This window comes from Camellia sinensis, chromosome 2 (assembly GCF_055761805.1).
Source record: "Camellia sinensis isolate YWXY chromosome 2, ASM5576180v1, whole genome shotgun sequence".
NCBI lineage: Eukaryota > Viridiplantae > Streptophyta > Magnoliopsida > Ericales > Theaceae > Camellia > Camellia sinensis.
In genome coordinates this window covers 44654756-44669155 of record NC_138962.1, presented here as the reverse complement: position 1 = coordinate 44669155, position 14400 = coordinate 44654756, and the positions used below count along the sequence as shown (strand labels likewise).

The 14400-nt window shown below is 37.4% G+C and overlaps 2 protein-coding genes across 7 annotated transcripts; one reads left to right on the top strand and one right to left on the bottom strand.

The window, feature by feature from the left end:
* Positions 1-6579, top strand: LOC114284244 (Magnesium transporter CorA-like family protein). Of its 6 annotated transcripts, none has more exons than XR_014360891.1 (7): positions 30-481; positions 595-1646; positions 4077-4156; positions 4613-4877; positions 5338-5629; positions 6108-6242; positions 6324-6579. XR_014360891.1 is itself a non-coding variant. In XM_028227155.2 (6 exons), the coding sequence occupies exons 2-5, from the start codon at positions 881-883 to the stop codon at positions 5595-5597; spliced, it is 1371 nt and encodes a 456-aa protein (XP_028082956.1). In that variant the 5' UTR covers positions 1-481; positions 595-880; the 3' UTR covers positions 5598-5629; positions 6108-6579. The 6 variants fall into 6 exon arrangements, 3 of the variants coding, with proteins under 3 accessions (XP_028082956.1, XP_082770387.1, XP_028082955.1); XR_014360890.1 differs by having other exon boundaries at positions 167-481; positions 556-1646; XM_028227155.2 differs by having other exon boundaries at positions 1-481; positions 6108-6579.
* An 849-nt stretch (positions 6580-7428) lies between these two features.
* On the bottom strand, positions 7429-13989 carry LOC114284242 (UDP-glycosyltransferase 79B3-like). The gene is made up of 2 exons (XM_082914260.1): positions 11713-13989; positions 7429-8473 (listed from the first exon to the last, which is right to left on the bottom strand). The coding sequence occupies exons 1-2, from the start codon at positions 12106-12108 to the stop codon at positions 7484-7486; spliced, it is 1386 nt and encodes a 461-aa protein (XP_082770386.1). The 5' UTR covers positions 12109-13989; the 3' UTR covers positions 7429-7483.
* Positions 13990-14400: the final 411 nt, after the last annotated feature.

Below are 14400 nucleotides of genomic sequence, written 5' to 3'. Positions count from 1 at the left end.
AAGACCTTTGACTAAAGCATCAATACGTTACTGTTGTTTTATAACCCCTCATTCCCATATAGGAAACATATCTGCCAGGTTGAAACTCTCTTTATTATTATTTTTTTCTTTTTCAAATCTACAAATAATCATATTTATATTTGACTATTTTATTGGATTTGCATCTAATATAAAAAAAATTCAAATTTGTTAACAATGATCTAGTCTGAAGTTTCCAGGAAACTGCTTAGCATGTTGAACGAGCCCATTCGCTTTCTTTATTTGTAATCTCTCATTGTTCTACCCGGAACAAATTTCAGGAGTTTTTTAAAAAAAAAATAAAAAATTGAAGCGTGAATTGTTATCTGATTGTTCAACGACCTTGCATTGAATCAGAAAGATCGTTTTTTGAGGTCTTATCATGCTTTTTTATTGGTTGTTCTGATTTGGGTCTTCTCTGTTTTGGGATTTGACTAGCTGGTTTTCAAGGTTTCTCATTGAGGTAAAGCTTTGGTTGATAACTGTTTTATTTGATTTTTGGTAGTAATTCTGTGATGGGTTTTGTTGTGTTTTCAGGTTAATTTATGTTGGATTTGAAATCTTGATGATTTCCAGGTGGGGTTTTATGGGTTTGGTGTTGTTTTGTTGATTCATATGTATTTGGGTTTTTGTTGAGATCTGCATAGCCTGTTTTGTGTTGTTTTGAATTTGTTTGGTTTGATTCGGTATCACCATTGCTGTCTGTGATACCGAATTTGATTGGAAAAGGGTTGAAAACAGACTGTTTTGATGCTGAAATATTGAAATTGAAATTGAAATTGGATTCAGTTCTGTTGTATTAGATCTTCTTCTCCTTAATTTGGTTGTTCAAATTGGAAACCCGAAGACAGTGAGGAGAATTATGGCGCTGTCTCGGGTTGGATCTCGGGATGAACTAAACATTGATATAGAAGGAGAGGGAGAAATATTAGACAGAGAACGTGCTCCTCTGAAGGAGAACCGACTTTATAGGACTCATTATCCTGGTGTTGTGAGACAAAGAGCCTATATTTTTGATGGAGAAGGGAATTATTATAACAAGGAATGGGATTTAATGGAGGGTAGGGGCAAAGAGTTTTGTTGGTACCATGTGGAACTTCCCAAAGGGAATCAAAAACTGTCCCAATCTGCACAATACCTCATTGATGCTCTTTGTCCGCCCTTGAAACTCCAAGACATTTTATCACTCGTCAGCAATGGACCCTTTTGTGGGCATGTAGATGGTGCTCTTGTGTTTAGGGTTAACTCACCAGGCCCTCCCTCTAGCAACTTTACATTCAGAATTGCTGCAAGAGTTACTGAGAATTCGGTGATTACAGTCTCTTTGGGCCGTGTTCCAAGATTGGGTTTCTCACCTGTCGGTCAGTCTCTTCTTTCGGAGATTCCTAGTGTGGAGAGTCCAAAAAATTTAAGAGGCGATCAAAAGGAAAAGGGTGGGACTGTGATTAGGGAGCATGTTCTTGAATTTTTATTGACAATGAATCATTCTGAGGAAGCTGATAATCCTGTGCCAAAATCTGCTTCAAATCTTGTTGTTCATGTTGTTGACACACATGTAGATCATCTCCAAGATGTTGTGACCAAACTTGAGATTGAGCTGGATGCAGTGGAGGTTGAACTGGATAGAGGTAATTCTCTATCTCTCTCTCTCTCTCTCTCTCTCTCTCTCTCTCTTCTTTTTTGATTTTAATTTTAGTTTTAATTTTTAATGCCAAATTTGACTTGTGCTGCACAAATATTTTATGCCTTCTCAGTTTTTTAATTTTTTATTATATTATAAATCAGTGGTTCACTTGTTTTATATATTAATGATCAACTCTTTATGTTATTTATCAAAAAAAAAAAAAAAAATAAAAAAAAAATGATCAACTCTTTATGTTGTAACATTCTGTGAGTATTTCCATAGTATTTATTAAGGAGGCGAGATACTGACTTTCATGGTTCATTAGTTACTTTTGTTATTGCCTTCCTATCTAGAAGGAATCTTAATATGCCATTCATGTTGTCTCATAGTTTTGTAGTTACTATCTTAATTGTTGTAGTTATACACCCCTTCGCAATTCATTATAATTAATCAATTTTTAATAATCATGGGGCCATTCCTTATGCACATTAGATGGATTGCTGTGTTTGATTGGTGTCAGCACCTTTTAACTTTTGTCTTTGAACTAGGTGAGTGCTCAAGTTTCCGATAAGCTCCTGTGGATTAGAAGATTTTCATTTATGGAACTCACATATTCGAATATATATATATATATATATATATATTTGAGGAGTTATAAAGCTTTTACTTCATAGCCATAGGGCTGTCAAAGCTTGAAGGATGAAGAGTGAGCCTAGCTATCTAATGCTTAGGATGTTGTACAACAAATAGTTTCATGAACTGTCTAAAGTTGGAAGTTGTTCGAGTCGAGTTATTTAACTTTCTCTTGTTAAAATGAAATTTAGTACACTATTAACATATAAAGTCTTTATAAGTATTTCTCCATCATTACTTAAAATGCCAGTTCTGTCTCTATTCTCTAGTGTGTTCATGTGTGCAACATGGTAAAATAGTTGGAAATTAAGGTTAAAAAAATATTGACATTATCTCCTAGTTGCTATGTTATCTGGAACGTAGATCGTTCTGGTACGTAGAACGGGAATGGGAACGTGATACGCCACATGTTCTAAAATGTGGTACGATAGGTGTAGACTTGTATATATTAAGAACTTAAGGTACTTCTAGGTAATTTTTTTTTAACTATTAGATATCCAATAAAATGTAATATTTTCTAAGCATTATAACCTATTTTTTGATTTTTTGTCTTGTCAAAACTTAACTCACCTTAAATTTTAGTTCGTTATATTTGAATTTTTTTCCTCATAAGGCAATATTTAAGGACATATATTGAAAAAAAAAATTTGAGATCGCTTTTGAACACTAAATTTACTGTTTTGGAACAGAAGTGTACCATGTTTCAGAATGTGTCTACCAATACGTAATTTGCTAGAGTACTAGCGTTTTTTGGTAACATAGCCTAGTTGTCTTGGGAAAACTCGAGATTTATGCTGGTGTTTCAATGAATCAAAGTAATCCAATCCCTTGACCTACAAAGGTTCTATTTGAGCAGAAACCTTTGTTTCATATTGACTATGGTGACAGTAATGGCAAACACAAAAAATATCTGTGTTTTCAGCAATCCCTTACCAGCCCATTAATTAAGAAGCTCGGATATTTTTAAAAGGTGTTGCATTCGTGTCAGACACTGACACTTGTTGGACATTAGTCTAATAAGTCGAACATGCATTCAAATGTGTCTTATTATTATTATTTTTATTTTATAAAAAGTCAAATGCATTTTTGACAGTTGGGGACAAACGTGTTATTTGTTCAAACACATGAAACACTTTGCCTAGTTTGAAGAAAATAAAATCGACATTCAATAATTGTATACAAATAAACTGATCGTTTCTTATCTTTTTTGTTTTTAGCTTCCCCTATTGTGTTGGAGGAGTAGACTGTCTTGCCTTACAGAATATGCATCAATTTAGAATAGGTTCGAAGTGAAAATTTGCAGCTTTAACAACCAGAAGCATTCTGATCAGATTAGTGCGTGCTTTCTAGCTACTCCTTATTGTGATTTGATGTAATTGAGGGATTCGGTGCTTCCCCAACCAAAAACCTGAGTGATCCAATGTAATTGTTGAGTATAATTGTCAGATACTTCATGGTTTAAGATTATTTTATTTATTTATTTTAAGATTATTTTATTTATTTATTTCTATTTTTTACACCTTAAAGGCTTAAATTATCCAGAAAGATACATTCCTACTTTAGGGAGGGGATAAAGAATCTCTGTTAGATTCCATGTCCTAAGATGAATGCAGAAGTTCAGATTTGGCTTTCATAATCTGTAAAACAATTAGAAAGAAATGGCATGATTAAATTGAAAATGCAAAAAAGTAAAGTGGCTTTTCCATATAACTTTTTTGATTGTTCAACTTCGACACATTCTCTTTATCTTACATTTGTTCTTGGATTGTTTTAACAAATTCTCCTTTCTACTTGATTGCAGGTGGTTTTGTTTTGAAAAAACAAATGCTAGATGATAGAAGATTCCCAAAAATGCATCTTGACTTACAGCGTCTCTTGCAGGTAGTTTTTTAGCCCCATTCATCTCCTCTGTGGCCTAAACTAGTTATGGTAATGGATTAATCATGTTTTTCTGAATTTTTTTAAAAAACTAATTTCGTGAAAAAAATCAAAAAAAAATAAAAATCATCATTTTCATATGATTTTTTCTTTTGTTGGTATTTATTTATTTATTTTTTAAATATCAAAAAACAACTTTTGAAAACTCTTAACTAAAGATGGTGCAGGATTGTGGGGTTCACAAAATTTGACCAATCAGAGTTCACTCTCTTTTCAATGGATTATTTGTATCTTGGTCATGTTTCTTATTCTTTATCATCCAAAGAAATGTGATTAGTAGAGCTTGTCATAATTAATTGATGTGATCCTTTAATAGATCAAATGATATGAAATAAAGCACATGGCTAGACATTGTTTTGGTTTCTATGTGAAGTTGATGATATTCCAACACGAATGCAGGTTATTGCGCACGGAGAGCAAGTATTTCCACGAGTCAAGGAAAGGTGTGCTTCAAAACATTGGTTTGCCAACGAAGACATCATTTCCCTTGAAGAGTTAATCGGACGACTCAGGAGGCTAAAGGAGAACGTTGGTTTTATAGCCAATCGTATCACAGCAGTCCAGGCTGGTCTGGATAGCTGGCAAGCCGAGCAAATCAATAAGAAACTCTATTATCTCTCCTTCCTTTCGATCATATTCCTCCCTCTATCTGTAATCACCGGAGGTGAAAATCTTTCTACATACGTACCTTTTTAAGCATTTCTTTTTCTTTTGGGAGTAGGCTTTTTTGGCTTTTTTAGTTTGGCTTTTTATTGTCTTTGGTGAATTTTTTAAAAAATTATATCTAATTTCTTTACTTTTTAGATCTGTCTCAACTAGATGATCCTAAGAATTAAAAATATTAAATTTTATTTTTTGAAAAAATCCAGAAAATACAAATTTTTTTTTTGGGATAAAATTTGATTTAATTCTGTCTTTTGTGAAATTTTTTCAAAATTGACTTATCTTTTTAATGTTTAGAATTGTCTCTAGTCGAGATGGACCTAAAAATGAAATTTTGACTCAAAGTTGAAAAAGTTCAGAAAAGATAGAAATAAGTCAAAAGAAATAAGCTAGCTTTTTAGTTTTTGCTAAAGAAAGAGATTCATCATTTGAGTAATAACTTTGTTAGCTTCTCTAAACAGTGTTCGGGATGAATGTGGGAGGAGTTCCTTGGACAGGGCAACGAGACCCAAAGATAAAGGACGGTTTTCGCAATGTCATATTGCTCTGTGTTGTGATGCTATTTTTTCTGCTTTTGTGCTTCATTGTCCCAGCTGTTTATGCTCGTATAGTTGCTTGGCGGAGAAAAAGAGCTTTGAAGAGAAGCTGGTCTCTCAACCGGAAGTCCTTCCTTAAGAGAACAGTAGGAGGTGAAGGAAGAGGAGGTTACCTTCGGCTTTGAGGGAACAAAATAAAGCGCCATGCTGTTTCATGGTACATGTTCTGCTTCTCTTTACAGCCCGTTTGGATTGCGTGATTTGGGAAGGAAAAACAAAAATCATTTCTCTGGGTTTGTATCGCTTGGTTGGATTAGTAAAAGGAGAGAAATGGGGTGACATGGAGAGAAATACATTTATCTTATAACCCTTCTTTTGAATCTTTAACCAACAAATAACTATTTTTTTCATAATACCAGAACTGCCCTTTTGACACCTATAAAAGGTTATTTTAGTAATATAACGTTAAAGAAATTCTTTTCTTTAATGTAGTTTAACCAAAGAAGAAAGGGGAGAAATTGTTATACTTCAGGGAGATAAAACAAAATTTTCTCTCTTATTTTCTTTTCTGTCCTAACTTGTGTAATCATTTTTTTTCTTCTCTCTCTAAAGTTCCAAACATTGTTTATCTTTGCTCATCTGTGGAATATATATTTTTGGTTTCTAATTAATTGATGTATGCTTTTTTTCTTCAGGAACAATATTCACACTCTTTCCTTCGATCAGTTTGATTCAAGATACACTTTTTTCCGGGACTCAAATCATCGATTTTGCTTAATCCTTCCTTTGAAATGGGAATCCATATGGATCACTGGTTCTCATTTCTTCCGGTGAGAAGATGAAATTTGTGTAGTCAAATGTTGTTATCTTTCATTAATTTTAATTTATTTATATTTTGTTTTTTGTTTTAGTCGAATGTTGGCTTTTGATAGAGTCACGTGGAGAAGAAAGATTTTTATAGCTGACCCCATTTGATGGACTTAAGGCTTGATTTTGTTTGGTTTAGTTTGTTTTTCTCCCTCATTTAAGTTCATTGTTGTTTTTTTAAAGGCTTACCTTGTATAGGATATTTTTTTTATATTCAATTTTTCTTACATGTACATGATGATTTGTACCACTGATTCCTGTTAATGACAAAGTATACTTCTGTGACACAAAATTTATGAACCCTAGTCTTGTCGGAATTAATCAAATTTATTTATTTATTTATAAATTTTGCTTGTGTGTTTCATTTTTTGTGAACATTTTAGGTGCTTATGATTATGATGTGGCCCTATAGTTTTTACAACTAAAACTGTTTGTGTATTTTGTGAACTCTGAGGTCAACTGATTTTTGCTCACCAAATTTTATTTGTTCCTAGTTTCTGTCATATTTGTATCACTGTTGGGTTGGAACATTTGGCCCTCTCCAAACTTTGCAGTGGTGGAACTGGCGTGCGCTAAAACTTTCCTTTTGTTTGATTGGGACATTATGTTACATATGAGATTGTGATTAGTTCACCTCATGTATGAGTTGTATTTGATTTTATAATCGGTTTTTATATTTGTAGATTATTTCATAATTTAAACAACTAGTGAAAGAAAATGAAAATGCTTTTTTCTTTATTTATTTATTTTTTATTTTTATTTTTTATCGTTAAAGATAAAACAATAGGTTTCTCATGTAGTTGTTAATATGATTCACACAAATTGTGCATAAGGATAAGAAAATACAATAAGAAATTGGTAAATTTATATCGTTACTAAAATAATTAAAATTTAAAGAGCTTAAAAAGTTATTAAATAACGAAGCGAATTGCACTCAGAATAAATCTGGTTAGTACACTAACGTTGTGTTTGGTTGGAGGATTTGATGAGGGATTTGGAAAGGGAAAGGGAAAAGTTAGGTGAAATATGAATAAAATATACCTACATCTCACCTAGTTTCACACACTTTTTCCCTTTCCTTTTCCAAATCCCTCCTCAAATCCCCCAACCAAACACAGTGTTAACAAATTTTCAAACTTTGGAGCAATTCTCATCGAAGTACATCAATCAATGTTGAAATTACAAAAATAAAGTTTATTACATATCACACATGAATCTCATGTAATTGTTGGATGAACCTATCTACATAGCTAGTCATGAAGCCTGGGCTGGTTAAGGTTTGTTTCCACTTAACATGGTTTTTCTTTACCAATCCACCTACTTCACTGTCTTCATCCATTACAGAGTTAATAGCCTTGCACAAGCTCTCCTTTGAAAACCATCCCTTTCCGTCTCTTGCTACCTCTACTGCAACTTTTAATTCCTCAACCATTAACCTAGTGTTCAAAATTTGATCTAATAGATGTGGTACAAGCACTATCTGAGTATTGCTCATTAGAGACTCCCACATTGATCCAAATCCACAGTGATTCACAAAACACCCAACAGATCGGTGTTCTAATATTTGTACCTGTTGTACCCATCCCCCATAAACCACTCCTCTCCCTCTAACCCTTTCTTCAAACCCCTCAGGCAACGCTCCTTCCACCGTTGTCGCCCCAGTAGGCGATTTTAAGGCTATAAAAAATGGTAACCCTGTTAACTCGAACCCTAGAATAAGTTCTTGAAATTGGTTTTTTTCAAGGATTAATTGGCTTCCAAATGCACAAAACACAACGGAACCTGGCTCGAACCCCTCCAGCCACTTCCCCCACCGCTCTTCAAGCAACGATTCCGTTTTTGTCGGTTCAAGCAAGACATGTCCTGTTAGAAACACAGGCTTTCTATACTGACTTCTTATGTAGTCACAAAAGTGTCCCTCTATTTCTTGGCATGTTCTAATAGAGAGTGCATCACATTCTCTTATGGCAGTTGTCATACGATCATATAAAGTTATCCCACTTCCAAATTCAGTTGATATGATCAATGGTGCAAGAGCTTCGTGTTGGCGTAACACCACCGTGGAGGACGGGTAGCCTGATGGTGGCTTTTCCATTTCGGCCTTCATTAGTGTCATGTCCTTGAAAACTTTACGCGCAGGGACTAACTGCATAGCCAAAGTTGTTGCAGAAACAACAGTGTAGCACACGGTTTTTGTTAAAATACATGTAATATTGATTGATGTATCACAAGATTGTTGTATTGATGTGTTGTATTACAAATCAGAGTGGCATTATATAGGAGAGGGTTTGGGTAGTAGGTGTAGTGTAGTGGAGGTGGTAGGTGAAGTGGGTGCTAGTGGAGATGGTAGGTGGAGGAGTAAATTGGTAAATTCTAACAGCCCCCCGCAAACTCAAGGAGGATAGAAACTAACCAACTTGAGTTTGAAGAGAGGAACAAAACAAGAAAATACATAAAAATAAACAAGAAAATACAGAAAAATAAAAAAAAGATAGGAGACACTGTATGGTCGTGTCAGACCGTTGGTGAAGACACGGAAAGGTGGTGCCATAACGTGGTAGAGGACACTGGATGGTGGTGTCATAACGTTGTAGAGGACACTGTATGGTGGTGTCATAACGTTGTAGAGGACACTGTATGGTGGTGTCATAACGGTGTAGAGGACACTGAATGGTGGTGTCATAACGTTGTAGAGGACACTGTATGCTAACCGGAATCAAATGTCGGGACAATTTATGGGGTCATGTCGGACCGGTGGAGATGCTAACCGGAATCAAATGTCGGGACAGTTTATGGGGTCATGTCGGACCGTTGTAAAAGGCTAACCGGAATCAAATGTCGGGACAGTTTATGGGGTCATGTCGGACCGTTGTAAAAGGCTAACCGGAATCAAATGTCGGGACAGTTTATGGGGTCATGTCGGACCGTTGTAAAAGGCTAACCGGAATCAAATGTCGGGACAGTTTATAGGGTCATGTCGGACCGTTGATGAAAGTTGCACCCTCAAAAGGTGTGCCCAATTTTATCAAAAGGCGTGCCATCAAAAGGCGTGCCGGAGTCATCATGGCGAGGCACGTGAGTGCCTTGGTGGGCGTGCCCGGTTGTCTGGCGTCAAGAGGCGCGCGATGCGCGTGGCTGCCTCGGCTATAAGACGGAGGCTGAGGCGGAGGCAAAAACACCTGCGAGACATATTCTGAGAGAGAGTTCTGAGAGAGATTTTGTAACACTCTGTTTTCTGAGAGAGTTTGCTGAGAGAGATACTGTGTAACACTCTGGTGCCCAGAAAAATGGCTTCGTCTTCGTCTTCCCGTGGACTGCTCACCCTCTTTCCCGACCTCAACGAGTCAACAAGAGAGAGAACTGGTGCGGTGGCACTGGAAACTCAACCAAGCGCCCCGGAGTTTACTCCGTTGAACTTTCCGATGCGGTCTGTGGAGCAAAGAATGGCAGTGCTGTCAGATGTGGAGGCCAATCAGTATACTCTGAAGGCATGTGTGGAAAGCATGACGGCGGTCACAAATTTGTCGAACCGGCTGCAGAGTAGGACAAATGAGGTGCAGCATTTAAACTCCCAGCTGGCTCTGCTCCAACGCATGTATAAGGATGCGCGAGCAGAGATAAGCGTGCTAAGGGCAGAAAACAAGGAGCTGAAGCGGAAGGCCACCGTGATGTTCCGATTTGGAGGGCCGCCATATACTGCAGTGGAGGAGTATGGAGGAAATGTGCTCGGTGGCGTGGGAAATCCGGAGGCAATATCGTCAAGGGCCGTCCAAGACGGAGGCAAGAAGAAGAGACCGGCGGCAGAGTAGAGAAGGGATGTCGGTGTGTGGCCGTCTGCAGAAACAAAGCCGTTGTTGTGGGTTTTTTTTTTTTTTTTTTTTTTTTTTTTTTTTTTTTGCTGTAAAATTCTGATCGGGATTGATCACCGACTATGAATAAAATATGATTGGTGTGCAAAAGGCCTTGGTATGCATGTAATTTCGCATGATCCATATGCCCTAGCGGATAGAGCCCGTGCTATTGGTGTGGACGTGGTCTCTTTTGATGAGGAGAGATGTTTTTTTTTTTTTTTTTTTTTTTTTTTTAATAAAAAAAGAGATATATATATATATATAAAATAAAGGAAGTGGGGAACAAGGGAATTTTGGGCGGTGGATGCAAAGGGAGGAGAGAGAGTGGGGTGATTAAAAAAAAAACAGAATGGTGGGTTGGAAAGGGAAAAAGATGAGAGAGAGAAGGCATGGGGCAGCTTCACGAGATTTAATTGCCAGAGCATGCCTTTCTTCTTTCTTGTAGTCTAACGAACCCAATGCACCATTAGGATGTTGGGAGCAATGGTGTAATGATAAAAAGAAAAGATAAAACATAAAATAATGATTTGAAATGTGTGAATCTGTGAGTGGGACTTGGTTTTGCTGTGCCAATTGTGCATGTCGGGCAAAGCTTCTTGGATGTCCCATTGTAAAGGTCCTCAAGAGAAACCTTGAGGGGATGAATCACATCCTCTCCTCTTCTTTGCCTACGGCCTCTGCTGCTACCACCAGTTGGGTTATCTGAGATGCTTGCAAGGGAGAAGACCCCCGAAATCTTAAAGTAGTCAGCAAGTTTAAGAGGCGTGTCTGCTGGGATGAACGACACGCTATTGACAGCATATCTCTGCTTGTCAGTGATGATTGGAGCAGAGTTTGCAAGTCTGATTGTCCGGGTAGTGTTGATCATCCCGTAATGGTATGAGCCTTGAGGATTAGGTCTTGGTCCACTTGCTGTTAGATTTTGCCTAACAGATCGTGACTGGTTAAGTGACCAATCAATCTGAGTTGTCGGTCCACCAGGGGGAGGACCGGAAACGCTTCCTGCTGAGTTACTGTAATGAAAGATAGATGTTGCCGAGAGCACTGGGGAGGTGAAACGTGTTGAGACAACCATATAGTAGTCCTGTGCAGGCTGATCGGCAGTAACCAGTACAGAGTAGGACTGCCCCAAATGGATGTAAAGAGACGGGATTTGGGTGAGATCGGAGGTCCGACCCCGGGGTTTGTTCAAGATGGATGATGGTGATGATGCTCTGATCTTGAAGGTGAAGTTCTGCCATGGAATTTGTTAGCAACAGCAACAAGAAGATCAAATAATTTGTGGCAGCGGAGTGAATGTATGTGTAGAGGTCCGGCGGGCGGCCAAGGCGAGGATGCCGCCCGCCGGTGAAGCAGAATAATTAGGTTCTTAACCTTGCTCTGATACCATGTTAAAATACATGTAATATTGATTGATGTATCACAAGATTGTTGTATTGATGTGTTGTATTACAAATCAGAGTGGCATTATATAGGAGAGGGTTTGGGTAGTAGGTGTAGTGTAGTGGAGGTGGTAGGTGAAGTGGGTGCTAGTGGAGATGGTAGGTGGAGGAGTAAATTGGTAAATTCTAACAGTTTTCAAGAATCCAATCTTTGATGCTAGTTCTGGTACCCAATGAGCGCTGTCAAAGAAAACAAAATTGGGTTTTAATTTGCGTAGCAATGTTTCAACTTGATCGCGAGTGAGATCCATGGCGGTCGCTAGGTGAGTGGCCAAGGAAATGGGTATGTTGGAATCTGTCTCAGTGCCTGGAGGAAGGCCTTCGATGTGTGGGACGACGAGGGGGTGGAAAGTGATGAGGTTGGGATGGAGATTTGTAGCTTCCCATTGAATTTGAATCTTGTTTGGCAACAAAAATGAGATTTTGTGGCCTCTTTGGGCAAGCTCGTTGGAGAGATGGAGGTATGGAGTCATATGGCCAATGGCAAACCATGGAAACATGGCTATGTGAAACTTTGAGTCCTTGGGCTGAGCCATTAATTTGTACTTGGTTGGGGAGTGAGTTTGCGAGTGCCTCAATTTATAGACTCAAAATATGTTACACACAAAAATCTAGGCTGTGTTTCGTAGGGTTTTGAAAGTTTAGTTCCACCCTTTGATTTGCCTATGGTGTTTGTTTGCAACTTTTAAAAATTAATTCCACATTCACTTTTGAAAACTCGGTCGAAGGCAGGAAAATTTGGATTAACCGGACGTCCCACCGGCCGTCTGGCTGGTTGACCGGAACAGTGATTTTTTTTTTTTTTTTGAATTGACACATGTTAATTTTTATATATTCAACAAAAAATATTTTTGAATTTTTTAAATTTTTTTATGAGCTTTAATAGAATTTTGAGTTGTGTTTGGTTATGAGTTGTAAGTTTTTTTATCAAATATCATATGTCACATCAAAAATTTTCCACCAAATTCAAAACTCTTTTCAAAACTCATTCACTAAATAAATTTTCCACACTCAAATCATAATTCCAAAACTCACAAACTCAAAATACAACTCCTATTCTCAAATCATAGTTAGAAAGCTCTACCAAACGCAACCTTAGATTTTAATTTTGCTACTTTGTTGCAACAATCCACTTCCCACTTATATTATTTAACGGATATTTACACACAAATTTTAATTTATAAACTTATACTCCATTACGTCTTAACTAAGATTTTTTGGACCTTAAAGTCCCGTTAATTTTTTAATAGTCGGAATTGTCTTTCAAACAATGATTGTTCATCATTTATGATTATCTATAAAGGAGTATGATGATTTGACATTTATTTTGATTTTTAAAACTTTAAAACATTAACTTTCAAATTGAAAAAATTAAAAAAAAAATTGTGAGAGTGACCAATAAATTTTAAATGTTGAACTTACGATCCATTTGGTCCCAAATGATTTCTAATGTTCCGTTTGGTCCTTTTGTTTGTGAAAGGATGCTTTGGCCATTTAATTTGGTTGTTTGTGTTAGCGTTAAAGGTGGAGGTGAGTGGTGTTTTTAATGCACGTGAGCCACACAGCTTGGTTGTGCCATTTTCAGTTTAAGGGAAGTCACGTGCCACATAATTGGGTGCCACATTTCGAAAAAGCGCACTAAGGCCGTTTTGTGTTTTACACTTGAGGATTGGTGTGTGTCACATCAATGGGGTGCCATACAACGCTGAATCATACTAAGGGGTTCTGGTAAGTAATAGTAAGAGAGATGAGTGCCATGTGACACACAACCCAAAGACCCAAACCTATACCCGTTGCCTAGGACCCACAAATGACAACCACATATGCACCCCTTTTTGGTAGTTGACATTTCGTATTTTTAAAAACCCTAGAATTTCGTCTTTCCAAAATTTGAAAATTAGATTAGGCATATATACCGTTCAAGATTAAGGGTTTTTGATGATCAATTGGTTTGTGTGTTTATGGTGTGACATTGCACTATTCGTTTTGCCAACGCTGCTGCATTTCAAAGGCTTGGTCGATGGCAGAAAAAGGTATGCCTGTTGAGTTTGTGTGCGCTTTGTCTATGTGTATGCGTCGTGTGTGTGACTTTGAGTTTTTCGTTATTTGTTTGTGTGTTTGATTTCCCCATTTAAGGCGTATCATTTCCCAATAATAGCAGTCATAGCTATGTCATTTGTTACGTAGTTTGAGTATTGGATGTGTTGTTTGGTAGGTGTTATATTGATTTCGTGTTGTGTGATTATGGTGATGGATATTGTGTTGATGGTATGTGGGGCTGGTTATGTAAGTGGGTGAGTCATGTATGTCCGTGGATGGCATGGAAAAGTTAGTTTGGGGTACTGCAATAGTGGCCTTTTGGTGATGTGGTGGTGGGGGTAGTGATGTTTTTGTCAAGGAATAAGAAATATGATTATCTATGTTGGTTGTGTTGTAGTATGTGTTGTCGTATGGGTGGATGTGTTATTTTGATTGCTAAATGGGTATGGGATGGTATGGGGTGTGGTTTGAATAATTGTTAAAATATGACATAAGGGACAACGTAATGTGGCAACGATATTTTGGTGTGTAGTAGGTTGTTAGGTGGTATGTTTACGGGGTTGGGCCATGGTAACGGCACATGTAGGACGTGGTTAGGTGGTTGGATGTGGGGTTGTGGATGCGGGTGTGGCAGAGTGGTGTATTGTCTTGAGAATGTTACTGTGTTTGCTTGGCATTTTCGTGTGGAGGGGATTGTGTATATTTGTCATGTGCGTGTTAGCTGTGTGTTAGTGTCTAGAAGTATTCGGGTTTGGTTTTTCCCCTGATGTGTTATTGTTTTGGATTAC